Genomic DNA, 22,398 nt, shown 5'->3' with positions numbered 1-22,398 from the left:
CGTCCAGCAGGTGCCTGAGTGTGTGGCTCTTTGCTGTCCGCTTAGTCTGACTCACTGGATGGAGGTCATTAGTTTATTACTGCCCAATCTGTGGCACAGATTCATGTGGTCAGCCAATCCAGACGACGTGAAACAACCTAGCAACCACTCCGCCGAAGACGATTGTGATTGGTTTAAAGGTTTTCCCCCCCTATCCCAGAATGCTAACGAGTCCAGCCAGAACTTTTTCCAGCGCTGGCACAGCGCAAACAAAGTGTGGATAAGTCTGTCCACTTACTACTGTCCACTTAATACATGTTAATAAATGCTGAATAGAGAAAATGATTTCGCTTATGGGTAAAACCTGCGCAGTACTGGATTAAACGGGCTCATTCTTTTATTCAAGTAACATGACTTCCAATTTCATAAGAAAACATCAAACAATCAGCCTGCTCTCCAAGTTATTGTATTCTACAAAACATGAGAATTTATACATGTAAAAAAAAAAGAAGCACAAACAAGACATAGATGACATGGACTTCACCTCAGGACTATTAACCAATCAGAGGAGACCGATTTCAACGAGTTGCGAAACACATCAGGAGAAACCTCTTGCCTGCTGAAACTGCTCTGTGGCCAGTGAGTCTGGAGGTGTTGTCTGCCATGATGGTTTTGGTGGTGGTGGGGGTGGGTCAGGTGTGGACAGTTCCCCTGTCTCTCAGTCTCTCACATGGGGTAGTTGAGCACCACGTCCTGTTTGGCCAGCTCCAACAACATAGGGTCGTCGAAGAACTTGCTGATGCTCACATCCTCACTCAGACCCTGCAGGGAAGCACACATGGAGACACGGGTCAGTGATGAGTCCCATACAGGCACATCATCCCCAAACACAGAGTCAGAGTCCCATACAGACTCATCATCCCTAAACAGAGTCCCATACAGACACATCATCCCGAAACACAGAGTCAGAGTCCCATACAGACACATAATCCCCAAACACAGGCACATCATCCCCAAACACAGAGTCAGAGTCCCATACAGACACATAATCCCCAAACACAGAGTCAGAGTCCCATCATCCCCAAACAGTCCCATACAGACGCATCATCCCTAAACACAGAGTCCCATACAGACACATCATCCCCAAACACAGAGTCAGAGCTCCATACTCAGACAGACTCAGAGCTCCATGCTCACCTTGCGTCTGCGGGTCTTGATCATGAACTCCCTGGCCAGATGGGGGGCCGGCTGGGGCTCCAGAGGTCGGATCACGATGCTCTTGTCCAGGGGGTCACCGGGCACGATCTGGGAAATGAGAGGGAGGGCCAGGGTCAGAGACACGCCAGTCAGGCTCATTCTATCACAGATCAAGGTCAAGGTCAACTTTATTTATAAAGCACGTTTAAAATCAACCGAAGTTGCACCAAAGTGCTGTACAATATATAAAATAAACTAAAACAAAAAACAGAATAAAGTGCACATAATCACAGAACAATAAAAGGACAGGACACAAAACAGGACAGGGGATGTAGGCTATCAGGCCTCAAAAGCCAGTGAAAACAAGTACGTTTTAAGCTGAGACTTAAAGAGCCCTAGGTTCTGTGCGTGTCTAATGTGTGGAGGGAGGCTGTTCCAGAGCTTTGGGCCAGCCACCGCAAAAGCTCGGTCACCCTTGGTCTTAAGTCTCGATCTAGGGACTATTAAAAGAGTCTCGGAGGAGGACCTCAGGGTTCTAGATGTCGCCCGAACTTGAATCAGTTCAGCCAGATAGTGGGGGGCCAAACCATGTAGAGCCTTATAAATAAACATTAAGATTTTAAAATCAATCCTGAAGCGAACAGGAAGCCAGTGGAGGGAGGCCAGCACCGGTGTGATGTGGTCCCGCTTCTTGGTTCCAGTCAGGAGGCGCGCAGCAGCATTCTGGACCAATTGCAGGCGCCTCAGTGACCGCTGGCCAAGGCCCACATACAAGGCATTACAGTAGTCCAATCTTGAAGAAATAAAAGCATGGATGACTGTCTCCAGGTCCTTAAGAGAGAGGTACGGTTTCAGTTTGGATAAGAGCCTCAGCTGGAAAAAATACCGGAGGAATGCGCGCACATCAGAGTAGTGCAGGTGCTGGACCAAACAAATAAGACTGTGAAAATGAAAGTCCGCACACTGAAATTAGCTCCCAAGGTGAGTTTACTGTAGTACCACAACGTTTCGGCCATAGACATAAACGTTGTGCTGAGTGAGTACTACAATAAACTCATCTTGGAGGCTAATTTCAGTGTGCGGACCCCTTTCGTTTGATCATTCTATCACAGACTCATGATATGAGATGGGACATGTCAAACCAATTAAAAACAGCCCAAATATCTGACTCCCGAGTCCATCACCACTCCACATGTAACGACTGAGTCAGGGACAAGCCCATCCACAGAACAGTCACACCACCACCTTCCCTCCTCCCCTCTCCTCAGAATAGCAAGGTTTGCACATCTATCCGTTTGAAAGGCCTGTTGAAATGATTACAAAAGAGCATCATCTTCCACAGCGCCTCAGAACAATCCCCAGGTTTCATTGGTTCATCGTACATGCGTGCGTGTGGAAAGGAGGGAAGGTCCAGAATGCACTAGGGCTGTCAAAAAAAAAAATCGAAGTTCGAAAAAATTTGAATATCATTTCATTTTCATTTCAACATATCATAAGTTCAAACTTAAATTTGAGAGTTTGAATATTGTAATATTAATAAATAATATAATTTATAAAAAAATATGCATCGATGTACATTAATAACAGAACATTTTAGGCTACAATTTATTTACGGGCAATAATCCAGACCCAGCACCTTATCGAAAGATGAAAGTTAACACCTCAGCGAGGGGTAACAGTGTTTACAGTACAATATTACAGTCAAGGGTTATTTTATTAGGCTAATATATTTATTTTTTTATGTATAAATTCGAATATCGTTCAAACTCTACTCAATTAATTTGAATATATTCTAACTCAATTTCATGGCACTTTTGACAGCCCTAGAATGCACGCCTCTCGGCAAGAAGGTCCTGTGTTCGATTCCCGCTTGGGACAAACTGTCGGCACTGGGGATGTTCTCCCCAGGGTTGTCAGGTACTCAGGTGAGGTATCTCCCAGGGTTGTCAGGTACTCAGGTGAGGTATCTCCCAGGGTTGTCAGGTACTCAGGTGAGGTATCTCCCAGGGTTGTCAGGTACTCAGGTGAGGTATCTCCCAGGGTTGTCAGGTACTCAGGTGAGGTATCTCCCAGGGTTGTCAGGTACTCAGGTGAGGTATCTCCCAGGGTTGTCAGGTACTCAGGTGAGGTATCTCCGGGGTCTTTCTGTGCGGAGTTTGCATGTTCTCCCTGTGTTTGCTAGGGTTTCCTCCCAAGAACCCAATACGAAAAAAACATGCAGAAGAACAGATGCTCTTCAAACCTGTCCCTGACCAGGACATGGACTGAGCACTTGGACTTGCTGCCCCTGGAGGAGAACAGCTTGGATGGGTCAAATATAGAGGATAAATTCCACCGGCGACCGCTGAACATTTGTGTGTTTGTGTGTGTGTGTTATGTGTGCTTTGTCACCGCTCACACATGCGTGGCCGATGTGTCGCACCGTGTGGCAAATAAAGACCCCCTCGACGTCCGGTAATTATTATTAGATCTCTCGCCCCAGGTGGGCCGGCGGGGGTCTGTAGCGACCTTTTAAAAGGCCACGCCTGGCCTTGCTTCCCCGCAGCGCTGTGACCAAAGAACACCGCCCCGGGGGGGGACTGAACGGGAGGTAAAATCAATGGAGTGCCAACGGTCATAATCAACAGATGCAGAGGAGACCGCTAACCGCTCTCGCGCCACTAAATGCTTTCGCGCCACTAAACGCTCTTGCGCCACGGCGATGCGACGGTAGCCCGTTTGGTTACGGGGGGGGGGGGGGGGGGGGGTTTGTGATCGCGCTACTGAGAGGGAGAGCAACAGCGAGCCTCTCCTCACGATTAAGAGTGTGTGTATGTGGGGGGTGAACAAATTAATTTCTCCTGACACAGCCATTAAGTGTGAGCCACACACACACGCACGGACACGTGCACTCTCGTGTCAGACACGGGGGTAGAGAAGACGGAGCGACAAGCCTACTGTACACAAAAGTCGCTGACTCAACACCCTCATCATCAGAACTAATCCTGTCAAAAGGCATGACCATGGCGTTCGTGACTCCGCCACGAGAGCGGACACCACCGCGCACAGCATGCCGTGTGTGTGTGTGTGTGTGTGGGCAACTGCAGGCGGTGGACACGCAATTGTCCTTGTGCGTGTGTGTGTGTGTGTATGAGATCCTCCCTGCCAGTGGTGGAAGATGGACAGAGAGAAGGCCTGTCCCTGTGTGTGTGTGTGTGTGTGTGTGTGTGTGTGTGTGTGTGTGCGCATGCGTGCGTGTGTGTGTGTGTGTGTGAGATCCTACCTGCCAGTGGTGGAAGACAGACAGAGAGAAAGCCTGTCCCTGGGTGTGCGTGCGCAGGTCCGTCTCGAAGCCGAACGAGTCGATGGCGGGGATGAAAGCCTTGATGGTGTAGAGGGGCGACCCCGGGATGGGGGCGTCCTGGGTCACGTGACCTCTGTTTCGCAACGAAACACACATCGGGCACATTAGAGCACCGCAGACAGTCATTAACACCTCTGTGGGAGGAGACGCACCAGCCAACGTGTGAGAATGGGCCTCGGATCTGACCTAGACTTCCTCTTTAAGGGCCCATTCATAGTCAACGCAAGCTACGCTAGCGTGAGCTACGCAAGGTGACGTTGACGCGTCCTTGCGTAGCAACGTGTGTAGTGCAGAAATGTGTAACTTTATGCGAACGCAAGTGCTATTTCACACAAACTTATAGTAGGGATGCACCGATTGCAAAATTCTGGGCCGATGCCGATGTTTAAAATAACAATCCGGCTGATGGCCGATGCCGACAGCCGATGTTTATTTAATTTAATTTGTATTCCCCCTTTTGTGCCAGGGAAACAAAGAAATGAAGTGTTTGGTTCCAAAACGCTGATTTTTATTTCACTTTAATTTGAAAGCAAACTACACGTGTGTTTGCGGCATTATGTCACGGATCTTCTCCGAATCTGCAGCTGGGTAGGCTACGTTTTGCAACAAAAAAAGCAGTAATTGTTGCGACATTACATCGGCCACTACCATTGGTGAATGTCATTTTATTTGCCGATGGGCCGATGGCAGTCAACAAGGCCAACATCGGCCGATGCATCCCTAACCGATAGGGGCGTAGCTTGCGTTGACTATGAACCAGGCCTAAATCTCTAGTCTGGACTATCTAACGGCAAAGCTGGGATGGGATGCGATGCGATGAGCTCAACAGTATGATGGTACATACCTTTTAGCCTCTTTTAGCCTTTGTGCCTGTTATGTGCTTCTAATTATGTATATATATATATATATATATATATATATATATATGTAATGTACTGTCTTTACTATGTGGGCTACGAGCCTGTAATAAAGTTTATTATTATACACCTGATGTTAGGTCATGTGATATTCCAGTGGTGTTGCATCTTACTCTGATTTGTGTATTAACTGTATATATGTACATACTTTTACACTTTTTGGGAACGTATTTGTACACTTAGGCCTTCCCATTCATTGACTCAGTCATGTTATGTCATGTGACCCCTCTGACTAGGTCGCCTATTATTTAAGGCGTGTCTCTGCTGGTGTTCTTCGTCTGAAGGAGGAGCTCGTAGCCCCAAACGTCACCTCGGTGTCAATTAAAAACCCTGGGAGAATATTTCTGGTGTGCAGACTCTGCTTCTCCTGACGGGATGGTGAGCTCACCTCCGCCGAGCCAAAACGGTGTAGACGGCCGAAACGCAGTCGGCCGGCGCCTGAACCTCAACGAAGTAATACGGCTCCATCAGCCTGGGGGTGGCCTGGTGGGCGGGGCAAAGAGACTTAATTATTATTATGCTAATTTGCAATTTCAATGAAGTACACTGCTATAAGTACTAAGCAGACAAGAGGGAGGTCGGTGGGGTCAAGGGCAGAGAGATGACGAGATGAGAGCTGATGAAAGAACAAGGGGAGAGATGAAGACTTCTGGAGACCGTTGGTCAGCAGATGGCGATGGGGGGGGGGGGGGGGGAGGGGGGGCGAGGGATGACTAGTGGTGGAGAGAGAGAGAGAGAGATGGAGAGAGAGGGAGGGAGAGGGAGGGAGAGAGAGAGAGGGAGAGAGAGAGAGAGAAAGAGATGGAGAGAGAGGGAGGGAGAGAGAGATAGAGAGAGAGAGAGAGGGAGAGACAGAGAGAGAGAAAGAGAGATAGAGAGACAGAGAGAGAGAGACGGAGAGAGAGAGAGAGAAAGGCACGTCAGAAAAAAGGGGGAAAGAAAGTTATCACACCTCAATAAAGAAGAGCCAGTCAGCAGAAGCCAACATTGTAATCAAGGTAATGGAACATTAAAAGAAAAAAGGGGATGATGAAAAGGCAACGGAGAGAGAGAGCTGATGGGAAAGGCGGGGGGAGGGGGAGGAGGGAGGGGGGGTGAGCTCACCATGAGGAAGGCGGAGTACACCACTCTCCTGGCCGTGGGGATGACCTGGCCCCCTCCTCTGTGTAGTGGCTCCTGGGCAATGACCGCATCCAGGATCTTAAACTTGACATTTCTAATGGCTAGAGAGGGGAGAGGGGTTGTTTAATGAGTGTGTGTGAGTGTGTGTGTGTGTGTGTGTTAGGCCTGCACAATTAATCGTGAATTAATCGAAATCGCGATTATGACCTCCGCAATGAACTAATCGCAAAAGGCCGCAATTCATGTGATTAATAATTTTGCTTTGAATTGAGTGTGCTAGGACTACACGGACGAATCACAGGCGCTTATGCTGTCTGACCAATCACATGCGTTCCCGCTGAGTGCGCTGTGCGCAGCAATTTCACTGAGAAGACAGATAGCAGTAGGTCAAGACAAGTGTCACAAGAGTACCTGCAGCCGTGAGTAGTGACAAAATGAGCGAAAACGAGGTCAGTCAGTTAGTAGCAACGTCTGTGATTTGGGAGCATTTTGGTTATTATATATTAATATTATATATAAAATATTAATCGCAATTATTAGTCACAATTACCATTTTGAAGCAAATAATCGCAATTATTATCTTTTGTGATAATCGTGCAGCCCTAGTGTGTGTGTGTGTGTGTGTGTAAGTGGTGGAGACTTACGCTCATCACAGAGAGGCCCCTCCCTGGTCCCCCACTGGAAGCCCTGGACGATGCTGTCTTTGACCGAGCCCAGGAGCGCTTTGTCCACCTACGCACAGAAACACACCGGCTGACTGACCGACTGGACACTTCAGCTGTCGGCGGTACTCAAAACACAGTCCCACCTCACCCTAGACTCGCGAGTAGGGCTGGGTATCGAGTCGAATTTCAAGAATCGATTCGATTCCGATTCACAAGGTTCAGAATCGATTATCACGATTCAATTCAATTCGATTTTTTTTTTTGTTGCTGTAACCTTAATTAAATGACTGCCAAGTTATGCAACACATCAATACTAGGGCTGGGTATTGATACTGATTTCCAAAAATGAATGAATGAATCATTGAATGAATGAATGAACTATTAAATCATTCATTCATTAAATAAAAGATCGATTTTGGGATTCATGAATCGACTCTGAATCATTTGATTCAGAATCGATTTTTTAAACCCAGCCCTACTCGTGAGTCTAGTCTGGACTCTCCTCAACAGTCTGTTTGGAGGATATATTTCCGCTAAGGCGGCTCTTTCACCCTACTGGTGTGTGTGTGTGTGTTCCTCTGGGACTCTGTTCGTCGGTAGCGTCGGTTTTCGGCGCCGTTCTAGCGACGATTTTTCCACGTCTACAGACTTTCAGAGGCGGAGATCTTTAAAGTCTGGTATCGGCAGACCGAACCTAACCCTGACCAAGTCCGACCCGAGATCGCTTCGAAGCCCGGTTCGGCTCGGCCCGGCCGGTCAGCTCACCTCGGATGGCAGGGTGTCGTCCACCAGGATGTTGGGCCCGGTGGTGTCGGGTCCGAAGGCCCAGATGGACCTGGCGGCCAGCAGATCCCAGTCGTACTTGGTCTGGAAAAACTCTCCCAGCTTCTTCCTGTGACATGTAGAGGTTGAGGGAGGGTGGGGGGTGGAGGGGTTGGGGTTGGGGGGGGTGGAGGGGTTGGGGGGGGGGGGGTGGAGGGGTTGGGGGAGGAGGAGGGGAACACAGTCGGTTTAGTCACGCCCCCCGGCTTCCTCTCGCATGTTGGCTGAGGCGTTTGGACCCAGATGGGCTCACAGATGAACAGAGTCCCAGAGGAACACACACACACACACACACACACACAGACACACACACACAGTCTAGCAGCAGGCAGACACGCACGCTCGCGCCCTATTGGCCGTACCTGTTCCATGTGATCTGCACCACCTCGTTCTCGATGTCCTCGGCCAGACCCTTCTCCAGGGGCTCTGCGATCATGGTGATCTTATTCCTGTCGGTCAGAGCACAGAGCTGTCAGTCACACACACACACAGCCACACACACAGACACTCTCTCTCACTCACACACACACACACACACACACACACACACTCACACTCACACTCACACTCACACACTCACACACACACACACGCGCACACACACACACACACACACACACTGAACTAGAGGGGCAGGTCACGACTCAACCGGCTCGTTAGGGAGGACTAATGACCAGTGAGAAATCAAACTCAGGTGCCTGAGTTTCGTTGAATCCACCGGCGCAACGACAGTAAAGAAATTCAATTCCAGATCAGCGGTTGATACTTACTTCTTGTTTGGCGTTTCGGCGAAGCACTTGAGCGACGACGTCTCCACCACCGTCTCGCAGAAGGTCACGACGGGGTCGGCGACCTGGGCAGGCGAGGAGGGTCGGGAGAACGCATGAATTAGGAATTAAGGAGCACGTTTGAGAAATGCAATTATTGTAGGGATGCACGATATATCGGCAATGATATCGGTATCGGCCGATGTTACGTAATTTTTTTATATATCGTATCTTTCCAATGTGCAAAACAGGCCAGATGTGAACAACCGATAATTATTTCTGTCTAGCTGCTGTTGTGTGTGTTGTTTTTGAGAGGAAACAATGCAGTAAATCTATGATTTATCAGCTTTTCCAAATGATTTGGAAATAGAGACAGTGTTTCCATGTGTTTTTCAGTATGTATAAAATGTCATTATCATAGAAATGTGTTTTTATACAGATCTCGATATCGATGAATATTGGTTATCGGCCATAATAGCAAAGTTAATATCTGTTATCGGTATCGGGCAAAATTTTCATATCTGTGCATCCCTAAATTATTGTAAGTCGCTTTGGATAAAAGCATCTGCTGAATGACTTGAATGTGATGAGGTCAGAGGTCATGCGAGCGGTCAGGGACGACAGCGAGAGAGCGGACGCCCACCTTGATGTCGATCTCAGAGTACATCTTGCGCAGGTCGTGCATCACACAGTCCAGGTAGAGCTCCCCTGTACCTAGGATCACATGTTCACCTGACTCCTCCACCTGGAGCACACACACACACACACACACACACGCACGCACGCACGCACGCACGCACGCACGCACACGCACGCACGCACGCACGCACACGCACACACACACACAGCACTTATTAGGCAACAGCTTGTCAATCGAAAATCTTCCGTCACCAGTTCCTCCTTGGGGAGGTGAGGGGTAAATACCTTGGTGGTGAGCGAGGGGGTAAATACCTTGATGGTGAGCGAGGGGTAAATACCTTGATGGTGAGGGGGTAAATACCTTGGTGGTGAGCGAGGGGGTAAATACCTTGATGGTGAGGGGGTAAATACCTTGGTGGTGAGCGAGGGGGTAAATGCGAGGGGGTAAATACCTTGGTGGTGAGCGAGGGGGTAAATACCTTGGTGGTGAGCGAGGGGTAAATACCTTGGTGGTGAGCGAGGGGGTAAATACCTTGATGGTGAGGGGGTAAATACCTTGGTGGTGAGCGAGGGGGTAAATGCGAGGGGGTAAATACCTTGGTGGTGAGCGAGGGGTAAATACCTTGGTGGTGAGCGAGGGGGTAAATACCTTGGTGGTGAGCGAGGGGGTAAATACCTTGGTGGTGAGCGAGGGGGTAAATACCTTGGTGGTGAGCGAGGGGGTAAATACCTTGGTGGTGAGCGAGGGGGTAAATACCTTGGTGGTGAGCGAGGGGGTAAATGCGAGGGGGTAAATACCTTGGTGGTGAGGGAGGGGTAAATACCTTGATGGTGAGTGAGGGGGTAAATACCTTGGTGGTGAGCGAGGGGGTAAATACCTTGGTGGTGAGCGAGGGGGTAAATGCGAGGGGGTAAATACCTTGGTGGTGAGCGAGGGGGTAAATACCTTGGTAGTGAGCGAGGGGGTAAATGCGAGGGGGTAAATACCTTGGTGGTGAGCGAGGGGGTAAATACCTTGATGGTGAGTGAGGGGGTAAATACCTTGGTGGTGAGCGAGGGGGTAAATACCTTGATGGTGAGTGAGGGGGTAAATACCTTGGTGGTGAGGGGGTAAATACCTTGGTGGTGAGCGAGGGGGTAAATACCTTGATGGTGAGCGAGGGGGTAAATACCTTGATGGTGAGCGAGGGGTAAATACCTTGATGGTGAGCGAGGGGTAAATACCTTGGTGGTGAGCGAGGGGTAAATACCTTGATGGTGAGCGAGGGGGTAAATACCTTAGTGGTGAGCGAGGGGGTAAATACCTTAGTGGTGAGCGAGGGGGTAAATGCGAGGGGGTAAATACCTTGGTGGTGAGCGAGGGGGTAAATACCTTAGTGGTGAGCGAGGGGGTAAATGCGAGGGGGTAAATACCTTGGTGGTGAGCGAGGGGGTAAATGCGAGGGGGTAAATACCTTGGTGGTGAGCGAGGGGGTAAATACCTTGGTGGTGAGCGAGGGGGTAAATACCTTGGTGGTGAGGGAGGGGTAAATACCTTGGTGGTGAGGGAGGGGTAAATACCTTGGTGGTGAGGGAGGGGTAAATACCTTGGTGGTGAGCGAGGGGGTAAATACCTTGATGGTGAGCGAGGGGTAAATACCTTGGTGGTGAGGGAGGGGTAAATACCTTGGTGGTGAGCGAGGGGGTAAATGCGAGGGGGTAAATACCTTGGTGGTGAGCGAGGGGTAAATACCTTGGTGGTGAGCGAGGGGTAAATACCTTGGTGGTGAGGGAGGGGGTAAATACCTTGATGGTGAGCGAGGGGGTAAATACCTTGGTGGTGAGGGAGGGGTAAATACCTTGGTGGTGAGGGAGGGGGTAAATACCTTGGTGGTGAGCGAGGGGTAAATACCTTGGTGGTGAGGGAGGGGTAAATACCTTGGTGGTGAGGGAGGGGTAAATACCTTGGTGGTGAGGGAGGGGTAAATACCTTGGTGGTGAGGGAGGGGTAGCTCTTGTTGACCTTCCTCAGTCCGTCCAGCATCTTGGGCAGCTCTGACGGGTTGACCGGCTCCACGGCGATCTTGATGACCGACGCCGTGTTGAACTTGAGCGCTCTGAAGATCTGGGCCTGAGAGACAGGATATGAAGAGAGAACGGCTTCATACGGGAATGTATGGCCTCTCTCGCTCTCTCAGAGGAACAGGTCTCTCTCTCTCTCTCTCACACACAGAGGAACAGGTCTCTCTCTCTCTCCCTCCCCCCCCTCTCTCTCTGTTTCTCACAAGGGATCAGGTCTCTCTCTCTCTCTCTCACACAGAGGATCAGGTCTCTCTCTCAGAGAGGAATAGGTCTCTCTCTCAGAGGAACAGGCCTCTCTCACAGAGGAACTGGTCTCTCTCACAGAGGAACTGGTCTCTCTCACAGAGGAACTGGTCTCTCTCACAGAGGATAAGGTCTCTCTCTCAGAGAGGAATAGGTCTCTCTCACAGAGGAACAGGTCTCTCTCTCAGAGAGGAACTGGTCTCTCTCACAGAGGAACTGGTCTCTCTCAGAGAGGAGCAGTGTGGCCGGTCTCCCTCTCACCTCCTCGTTCCCCCTGGGCTCGGTGATGGTGGCCGTCTTGACGATGGGCTGGTCGCAGCCCTCGATGAGAACCCAGTTCCCGGCAGGAACCCGGTTCACCTCGATCTGGTATCTACGGGGGAGAGAACAGCCGAGGCTTAACACGTACCGACCGCGCGGTCGTCAACGCCGTCGATGGCGGCGGTCGGGGCGGGGGGGGAGGGGGCGGGGCCGTTACCTGGCGACGGAGATCCAGAGGCGGCCCACGGTGCAGACCTGCGAGTCCTCCTCGTCCTCCAGGGTGTAGTTCTCTCCCAGGACCTTGACCGGCTGGCCGGCCTGGATGGTGCCGCTCAGCACGCGGCCGAACGCGTGGAACTGCACGCCGTCCTCGGTGCTGTACATCTTGGTGGTGTGGCACATCAGCGGACCCTGTAACCGCGGAGACGGAGGGGGCGGGGAGGGGAGGGGAGGGTCAGGCCCGTGTGACGGAGAAGGAACCGGGGTTATCGGACGGTGGCGTTTTCACCTCACCCCCCTAACGTCATTAGGGCCGTGGGTTTTTAACAGAGCGATCGGACATTTCGAGATCGATACCCCTCATTGGCCAGACTTCCATTTATTGGTTTTTTTAACAGCTCACTTCATTTCCTGTCAATTGTGATCGGGCGCTTGCTTTATTGCTGGCCGGCGAACAATGAGGGTATTGATTACCGCTGGAAACAGACTCCACCAATTTGGAGTCAACCACCAGGCCCTGTAACCACCCCCCCCCCCCCCCCTCCCCCACTCCCCTACTGCGTCACGCCGCACTCACATCGGGGTCACATTCCGCCATGGCCTCCCCCAGGTCCGAGTCCAGCCCTCCCATGTAGCTGTGCTCGATCTTGTTTCTGGCGCCCCCTTGTGGAGACGGGATGTGTTGCACGCACATGTCGACAAAGCCTGGAGGAGGATTAGGAGGAGGAGGAGGAGGAGGAGGAGGAGGAGGAGGAGGAGGGGGAGGAGGAGGAGGAGGGGTGGGGGAGAGTTCACGCATGGCTCCAGATGACTGTGTTAGTCACACCTACCAGACACATGTAACACATGTAACCACATTTAACCCTAGCGTGCAATTATAAACAACTAATCAGAAGCACAGGGCAGATATGAGGCCCTGGGCACTCAGTATTAAACAGCATAGATGCAATGGGAGGATTGACTGTTTACCTAAACAAGCCATGGCTGTAATAGCCAATGGAAGAAGAGACACCATCAACGGTCATTTACAGATGTATGATGTGGAGGCGGAGTGGATAGGGGGGAGGGGGGGGGGGGGGGGGGGCGGGCGTACCGGTAAACTCCCCGAAGAAGCGGCTGCAGACGAGCCGGAGGAGAGGCCGGATGTTGAGCTTCAGCTCCTCCTTGGTCAGGTGGATGCCCAGCTCGTCCAGCACCCGGGGCAGCGAGGTGTCCACATCACCCACCACCTGGGGACAGACGGGGACAGGGACGTTTAGTCTGATGGTGTGGTGAGTAGGGCTGGGTATCGAGTGGAATTTCAAGAATCGATTCGATTCCGATTCACAAGGTTCAGAATCGATTATCACGATTCAATTCGATTCGATTCAATATCGATTCGGTTAGTGTTACTAAAACCTGTTTTTTTTGCTGTAACCTTACAGTAATTACATGACTGCCAAGTTATGCAACACATCAATACTAGGGCTGGGTATCGATACTGATTTCCACAAATGAATGAATGAATGAATCATTGAATGAATGAATGAACTATTCATTCCTTAATTTATTCATTCATTTATTAAATAAAAGATCGATTTTGTGATTCATGAATCGATTCTGAATCAATTAATCGATTTTTTAAACCCAGCCCTAGCGGTGAGTGACGAAGGTGCTTCGCCTATGTGTGTATTTACTCTGTATGTGTGTGCATGTACACAAGTGTGTTTCCTGTGTGTGTGTGTGTGTGTGTGTGTGTGTGTGTGAAGGGTCTCACCTGTGAGAGGATCTTATAGAGAGGCTCCAGGACGAACTCAACGAAGCTGCGCTGGGAGTTACTAGTGGGGGCTTTCTTAGTGAACTTACGCCTGAGGAGAGAGAGAGAGAGAGAGAGAGAGAGAGAGAGAGAGAGAGAGAGAGAGAGAGAGAGAGAGAGAGAGGGGGAGAGAGAGAGAGGGAGAGGGAGGAAGGGAGAGAGAGAGAGAGGGAGAGAGTGAGGGAGAGAGTGAGGGAGAGAGAGACAGAGAGAGACAGAGAGGCAGAGAGAGAGACAGACAGAGAGAGAGAGGGAGTGAGACAGAGAGAGAGAGAGAGACAGAGAGGGAGAGAGGGAGAGAGTGAGGGAGAGAGACAGAGAGGCAGAGAGACAGAGAGAGAGAGAGAGGGGGAGTGAGACAGAGAGAGAGAGAGAGAGAGAGAGAGAGAGAGAGAGGGAGAGAGGGAGAGTGAGACAGCGAGAGAGAGAGTGAGACAGCGAGAGAGAGTGAGACAGAGAGAGAGAGAGATAGAGAGAGACAGAGAGAGAGGGAGAGTGAGACAGAGAGAGAGAGGGAGAGAGAGAGAGAGAGAGACAGAGAGAGAGACAGAGAGACGGAGAGAGAGAGAAAGAGATGGAGAGAGAGACAGAGACAGAAAGAGAGAGACCGAGAGAGAGGGAGAGAGAGACAGAGAGAGACAGAAAGAAAGACAGAGAGATGGAGAGAGAGAGAAAGAGATGGAGAAAGAGACAGAGACAGAAAGAGAGAGACCGAGAGAGAGAGACAGAGACGGAGAGAGAGAGATAGAGAGATAGAGAGAGAGGGAGAGAGAGGGGGGGGAGAGAGAGAGAGAGAGAGAGAGAGAGAGAGAGAGAGAGAGAGAGAGAGAGAAAGAGAGAGAGGGAGAGAGAAGACATGGGGAAAGCGAGAAGTGGGTTAGCATCATTCTGCGTTTGAATCAATCACATCAACCTGAACTCAACGTCCAAGAGAGCTCCACTTACGTTTTGGGGTTGAAATAAATGTCTCCCCACAGCCTCTTGGCAAACTCTGTGTAGATGATGTCGCCTGAAACAGACGATACTTAAAGTCACTCTGGTGTCATTCAGATTCCATATGAGTCCCTCCTACTGCCCAGGCCATCAGGAGCGAGAGAGGGTGTCTAGTAGGGCTGGGTATCGAGTCGAATTTCACAAATCGATTCGATTCCGATTCACAAGGTTTGGAATCTATTATCACGATTAAATTCAATTCAATATCGATTCAGTTAGTGTTATAAAACCTGTTTTTTTTTTAGCTGTCACCTTAATTACATGACTGCCAAGTGATGCAACACATCAATACTAGGGCTGGGTATCGATACTGATTTCCAAAAATGAATGAATGAATGAATAATTGAATGAATTAATGAACTATTCATTCCTTCATTTATTCATTCATTAAATAGAAGATCGATTTTGGGATTCACGGATTTTTTAAACGCAGCCCTAGTGACTAGAGACTCGCCCAGCTGAGGGCCGCTCTGAGCCTGGACTCTTTATAAAGCAAACTACCTTTTAAAAAAAGCCTTTGTCTGTTAAAATTGTGTTATTTTTGTTCAGTTGTGCTTTGTTATGCTATACTTTTAAACCTGTAGCACTCTGAGATTTTTTTTAATGAAAAGTGTGTTACAAATAAAATGTATTATTATTATTATTCTCATTAGAGAGCGTGTGAGAGGAGACGCGCCGCGCTGTGCTGTCTCACCGTAGGTGTCTGAGTAGATCTTGGCGAAGGAGCCCAGCGTGAAGCAGATGCTGTACTGAGAGCTGGCGAAGCACACGTTCCCCAGCAGAGGAGAGACCACCAGGTTCTCGTCGGTGGAGTAGGTGCTGAGGGCAGAGAGATGATCCCCGTCAGAGAAGAACGGACCAGACCGGCAGAGAGATGATCCCCGTCAGAGAAGAACAGACCAGACCGGCCATCACCTGATCTACCTCAACGCCAGTGGTTTGTGATAGACAGGAGGTTAACTACATTACATTAGACATTTAGCAGACACTTTTAATCCAAAGCGACTTGCAATAATTGCATTTCAATACGACCACGTCACCGGCAACATTTTAAAAATATCTAACAAATATTTAATAATATTAAAAATATATCTAACAAATCTAAAAAATTCCTCACTCAAACACTTGCTGAAAGCTGAGAAACTGCACTTTCTAGTATTATAGGGAAAATCCAATTAATATTTGAAATGTTGTCACTGTACTTTCAGAGTTAAAAGGGTTAACTGTGTAGTACTACTCGCCAGAACTCATTTGCATTTCCTTTCTAAACAAGTTTATGAACTATTTATTCATTTAATTTATTCATTTATTCACACCGGGAAATCCCTAGGCTCCTCCCACCGGAGCGCCCCCTCCCGTCACAGTACCTGAGCATACCGTTGACCTCGTCCACGATGTGACGCAGTTTGTAGTAGGCGTCCGTAGGGGGCAGCTTGAGCTCCACGATGAGCCGGTCCACCTTGTTGATGCAGATGGTGATGGCCAAGCGCTCCTGGACCGCATGCTTGATCAGCCGCTCTGTGTTCAACATCACCTACGCAGAGGAAAACACGCAGGGGGCGGAGTTAGGTCAGAGGTCAGAGGCCTGAGATGCAGGAGAGGAGAATCTTTCGCCCGGGGGGAGGAGAGAGAGAGAAAAGAGAGACGCACTCCTTCTGCAGCGTCGATGAAGAGGACGATGCCGTCTGAGATCCGGATACCTGACGTGACCTCGTCCGAGAAGTTCACGTGACCTGGAAGAGGAAGGACAGGCGACGGGTTACGTCACGTTTCTACAGCCGGACGTTCTACCGCCGGACGTTCTACCGCCGGACGTTCTACCGCCGGACGTTCTACCGCCGGACGTTCTACAGCCGGACGTTCTACCGCCGGACGTTCTACCGCCGGACGTTCTACCGCCGGACGTTCTACCGCCGGACGTTCTACCGCCGGACGTTCTACAGCCGGACGTTCTACAGCCGGACGTTCTACAGCCGGACGTTCTACAGCCGGACGTTCTACCGCCGGACGTTCTACCGCCGGACGTTCTACCGCCGGACGTTCTACCGCCGGACGTTCTACCGCCGGAAAGCCAAAATCCCAGAAGTTGAGGGTGCACGTCTAGTAACGAAGATCTCCCTCCCTCCCGTTCCCCTATACTCACCTGGGGTGTCCATGATGTTAAACAGGTAGGATTTTCCTCTGGAGTCAGGCAGCACCATGGTCACCGGGGTGCTCTTGATGCCCACGCCTCTCTGTGAGAAAACACAACACGAGATTCAGCAGGTGCTGCACCACACCTACAATTCTCCAGAATGACATGGAGCCAGAACTTTACAACTGACAGAGCCAAACACTTAATAATAATAATAATAATAATAAATTGTATTTATAACGCACTTTTCATTTAAAAATCTCAGAGTGCTAACTTACTTCCTGTTCAGTGAAGAGGATATCGGTGTATCGGAGCTGGAAGAAAAATAAAAGTCATGTGAGCAGAATGAAGATTATGGTGTGATAAACTGAACCTCACGGCCTGGTAGGAGACCTGGCTGGTACTCACATCCACATCATCTCTCTTCCTGATCTCTGGGTGTGTCTGTTCGATCAGGCAGTCCACGAAACATGTCTGAAATTAACAAACAAACCCATGAGGTCACAGGATCTTGTCCTTGAACGGTAAATACTTTCCAAAGACACTTAGGATCAACACAGGTGTCTTGACCGGCAGGTAGGGCTGGGCATCGACTCGAATTTCAAGAATCGATTCGATTCCGATTCACATGGTTCAGAATCGATTATCACAATTCTATTTGATTCGATTCAATATCGATTCGGTTAGTCTTACTAAAACCTGTTTTTTTTTGCTGTAACCTTACAGTAATTACATGACTTCCAAGTAATGCAACACATCAATACTAGGGCTGGGTATCGATTAGGGCTGGGAGTCCGAACTTCGGGATTCGAATATAATTCGAATATTGACAGAAATACTGGTATTCGAACGAATATTAGGCAGCCCTTAATATTCGAACCTGTTATAGGCATAATTTTTTGTAAATGTGTTGGCTAGCAAACGTTGCTTTTGATTCAGATTCAGAGGGTTTTTCACGCCTGGTGAAGTTGCAATCGCGAGCTCATTAGCAAGGCTATTGGACACCTGGGCTCCTGTAGGAGGTGACGTTAGTTAGCACGCGTTCCAGGCAACCCGTAACTCGTGTTTTTCCGACCTCCTACACGTGAAAATGCTCTGGAATGGCAGTCAAACCCGTAACTTCCCACCCGTGAACTCGTACAGATCGATGTAGGCTACTGCCATTCCAGAGCATTTTCACGTGTAGGACGTCGGAAAAACACGAGTTACGGGTTGCCTGGAACGCACCATAAACCCAAGCATGTAGTCATGCCTAAACACTGACTAAACTCTTAGTTGCTACTAGTTAGTCGCATATTAGTTTGGTGTCTAATTTCGGTTGCACCACGGCAATTTAGGCGTTGTCTTAACTAGTAACTACTAACTAGTTACTAAAAAATAGTCGTTGTATGACTGTGACGGCAGGATCCAAATAGCCAATCGGTAAGCAAGTAAAAATGTAAACAAGGAGGTTGATCGCCCTTACCCAGCCCTTACCAAGGAGCTTGGGCCGTGTCCGAATGTCCATATTACATACTATATAGTACATACTGCAACTCGCCTACTACATGCGATTTAGTACATACCTGTACTACTCCACGAAAACATGTTTAGAATGCGAGATAAATGAAGCATGCTTCACGAGTCATCCAGTGAAAGCGACGGGCTCCGGCTCACAACAATATTGAGCTAGCCAGGCATTTGAGTTGGTCATCCAACACAGGCTCGATCCTCACCTTTCTGTATAATCCCAACTGTGAAATGGATGTGATAATAGTCCACAAAATATTCTTCCTTTGCCTCGTTTAGCACCAGCTGCAACTCTCCTCCAAATGCATTATCTCCGTTAGCAAGGCTAACGTTGCACTCGGTAGCTTGTGCTTATTATTATTATTATTATTATTATTGGGGTTGGTGCTTGTGCAGTGGAGGGGTTCTTTTGGGGGAGTTGGAGCCGTTGGATTGTTATGCTTAAATGATCCTAGCCAGCTAGTTTGATAACCTTCTTTGATTCAGACATAGCGTAGGCTGCCTGGTACCGTCCACTGACCAGTTGCTGGTTAACTATGAGAGGCAGGATCCCAGCCGACCGTTGCTTCCCCCCAACCCGCAACGGAGGGTTATCAGCTGGGCTGGGACTCCCCTCGCAGTTAATCTTGATATAACTAAGACATCTGATAAAAAAATCATTCTGAAAACATCATTGCTTATCGATATTGCCTATGATACAATGCCCACTAGTGGACAGAATGTGCACAACTTTATTTTAAAACCTAGGTAGGTCTTTCTGTAAGAATTTAATGGTAAAAAATATTATTAATAATAATTCGAATATATTCGAATATTATTATTAATAAATAAACGAACTTCGAATATGATTTTTGGGCAAAAGTCCCAGCCCTAGTATCGATACTGATTTCCAAAAATGAATGAATGAATGAATCATTGAATGAATTAATGAACTATTCATTCCTTAATTTATTCATTCATTCAATAAAAGATCAATTTTGGGATTAATGAATCGATTCTGAATCATTTGATTCAGAATCGATGATTCAGAATTTAGACCCAGCTCTACCGGCAGGACCAGCCTGACCTTGCCGTGGTGGAGGTGACCGCAGAGGGTAACGTTGCGGATCAGCTCCGGGCTGTCCATCAGATCAGCCAGGAACCTGCACACAAAGAACAGATCTGAACGCTGTACTATAACCATAAAAGTAAAAATGTCTTTGACAGGAATGCAATGTTGGAAAATATTCAGGCAAATCACTTTTATATATGTATATATCTTGAGCTGGTGAGAGGTTTGTACTCACTCCATGTCATAGACGGTGACGGGCAGCTCCTGCTCCATCAGAGTGAACTGCTTCATCTTCACGGGCTTGATGATGGGCTCTGATCAGGGCGGACAAGAAACAGGCTCAGGTCCGTATCCTTTTCCTACCCCCTCCCTACCCCAACCCCTGCCTCTATCTGGGCCCAGGCACATTCACGCACACACAGACATACACCAGTGTTTGCCATGTCTCTCCTATGATGTTTTTAGCCTCTCTTACTCTGAAAATGTAATTTTATGTAATTTATTGCTTTATAAATGTTCTTAGCTGGTAGACAAATATACTCCAGGAGCTTGCTCAATCGCCTTGTTGAGAGGGGTCAGGGAAGAATTTTTTTACAGCTCACTTATCTGGCCCCTGGGTGATACTGTTTTTTTTGCTTCTGGAATATGTAGGGGTGGGATGTATGCCCACCTCCCTTCTTCTCTGTAAAGCGCATTGTGTTGCATCTGAGTATGAAATGCGCTATATAAATAAAGCGTTGATTGATTGATTTGATTGATAAAGCAGCGTTTATGGGAGGAGGCTGTGTGTTTCTAAGTCATAGGACCCAAGATCGAACAGAACTTGGACGGGCTGCATTCTCTTATGATGCATCCGTATACCTGGAACTCTCTCCAACAGACATTGAAGCTAGAGCTGCTTCCCTCCCATACGGAGTTCAGAGCCATGGCTCTAGATATTTGTTCATCAACTTGTCACTGTTTTGGATCTTAATTGTATTATTGTTGTAAATTGCTTGTTTTGTTGATGTTTGTGTTTGCTTGTGAGCTCGTCGGCATTGGAGATGAGGGAAACCTCAATTGCCCCACTAGTTTAAATAAAGGTTTGAAATGAAATGAACCCAGAGACCCCATTTACACCTTGCATTAAAATGTGTCTCCTATCGAGATTGTATCTAGATAATGATTTAGCCTGATTACATTTACACCTGGCATTAATATGCGTTTCGATTACCTTCAACCCGATCCGTTTGAGATCCGATCGACTCTGTCCAGCTAACAATCGAACGTCACATCCTGTTTGTGTTTGAATATTTTCATCTGACTAAATTGAGAGTAGACACTTTTGTCTCGTCTGGACTCCAACCTTGACCAGGATCCATTTTAATGCTTTCTTGCTAGCTGCCATGGAAGCCTGCTCCTCGCTGGTCTGGAACCGGCATGTTCCAACGGCATTTCCATTTACACTAATATTAAATGTGGTCGAAATGCGTCCCTGGCCGATCGGATCGCAATCCGTCCTCAAAACGTTTTGGGCGCATTTACACCTGTAATTTCATGTGGTTTAGCACGATCAGAATGCAATCTGATCACCAAAAACGCATTTTAATGCCAGGTGTAAACAGGGTCAGAGAGGGGTTAAGTGAGGGGGGAAGCAATACTGATTGGCTGTCCAAGCGTGTGTTATCCCTGACCTGTGAGGGGTTGTGTATCTTCCTCCTGGACGATAGTTTCCACCTCCGGCCCGTACACCTCCTCTGCTGTCGGATAATACTTCTTATCTTCATGCAGGACCACTTCCATGCCTGGGACATCTTCATCAGCGTCGGCAGGCTCATCATCATCATCCTCATCAGCCTTCACAGAGGAAGAGGGACACAAATGAACAACGTGTTCAACAAAATGATGCTACACAGATGAGCCTGATTCAACTGAGGTGGTAGACGACTCAGTTACACCAAACTGGTGTCAATCAGTCTGTTAGAGTACAATGATTTTGCCCATAGCTACCTACCTCGTCCACATCTCGGTCGTCTGCCTCCAAATCATCTTCATCATCCGAGTCTAGTTCTGGACCAATGTAGTTTCCAAACTCGTCGTAAAGATCCGTTTCCATTGTGAAATCCGCTGAGTGGAGAAAGTAGGTACAATTATCTTTCTAACGGATGGAATTAACATCACATAGCCTACTATTCCATTAGCTAACGTTAGCTAGTTGTTATTTTGTAAGGTTAGCTAATCGTCTACTAGGAAGACATTCACCACCAATGAATGGCACCCAAGCCGAGTTATCGTTAGCCTAGCTAGCTAGCTACGTATGAGCTGCGTTGCAATTGATTTCATGCAAATTGGTTGAGGAAAAATTCTTGCTAGCATAAAACATCAAGTGTACACTTACCAGTGCGTGCACAAGCAGTGGTTGTGTGTAATATATTGATTCAAGAATGGCACTTAACTTCGGTTGTACACAATGATTTACACTAGACTGTTTCGAACTCAACCATGCCACCCAACCGTAGGACCCTTCTGCGCAAACGCACGATGAACGCGTGTAGGCTACCTTAACGATGCCGGATATGAATAAAACTCGAAAATTATTCTACATCTACAAAAATACTATTAGAAACACGGAGAGCAATGGTTTCAGTTTTCCCGTTGTATAAAATACTAGTGCCAACAAGTTAAACTGTATTTGACGGAAG

General features: G+C 48.4%; 1 protein-coding gene across 1 annotated transcript; it reads right to left on the bottom strand.

The window, feature by feature from the left end:
* Positions 1–485: 485 nt before the first annotated feature.
* eftud2 (elongation factor Tu GTP binding domain containing 2) lies at positions 486–22,214 on the bottom strand. Its single transcript, XM_084449198.1, has 28 exons — positions 22,095–22,214; positions 21,711–21,823; positions 21,391–21,553; positions 19,953–20,031; positions 19,733–19,808; positions 17,566–17,631; positions 17,436–17,471; positions 17,167–17,257; positions 16,674–16,756; positions 16,391–16,557; positions 15,718–15,842; positions 14,976–15,039; positions 13,992–14,082; positions 13,329–13,464; positions 12,813–12,940; positions 12,234–12,427; positions 12,017–12,128; positions 11,421–11,561; positions 9,456–9,557; positions 8,816–8,898; positions 8,408–8,494; positions 7,989–8,115; positions 7,203–7,290; positions 6,541–6,659; positions 5,825–5,919; positions 4,439–4,592; positions 1,177–1,284; positions 486–801 (listed from the first exon to the last, which is right to left on the bottom strand). Exons 2-28 carry the CDS (start codon positions 21,810–21,812, stop codon positions 706–708), a joined length of 2,913 nt encoding a protein of 970 aa, XP_084305324.1. The 5' UTR covers positions 21,813–21,823; positions 22,095–22,214; the 3' UTR covers positions 486–705.
* Between the last annotated feature and the right edge of the window lie 184 nt (positions 22,215–22,398).

This window comes from Borostomias antarcticus, assembly GCF_949987555.1.
Source record: "Borostomias antarcticus genome assembly, chromosome: 14".
Classification (NCBI taxonomy): Eukaryota; Metazoa; Chordata; class Actinopteri; order Stomiiformes; family Stomiidae; genus Borostomias; species Borostomias antarcticus.
The sequence above is the reverse complement of the archived record's forward strand: the minus strand, read 5'-3'. Positions and strand labels throughout refer to the sequence as shown.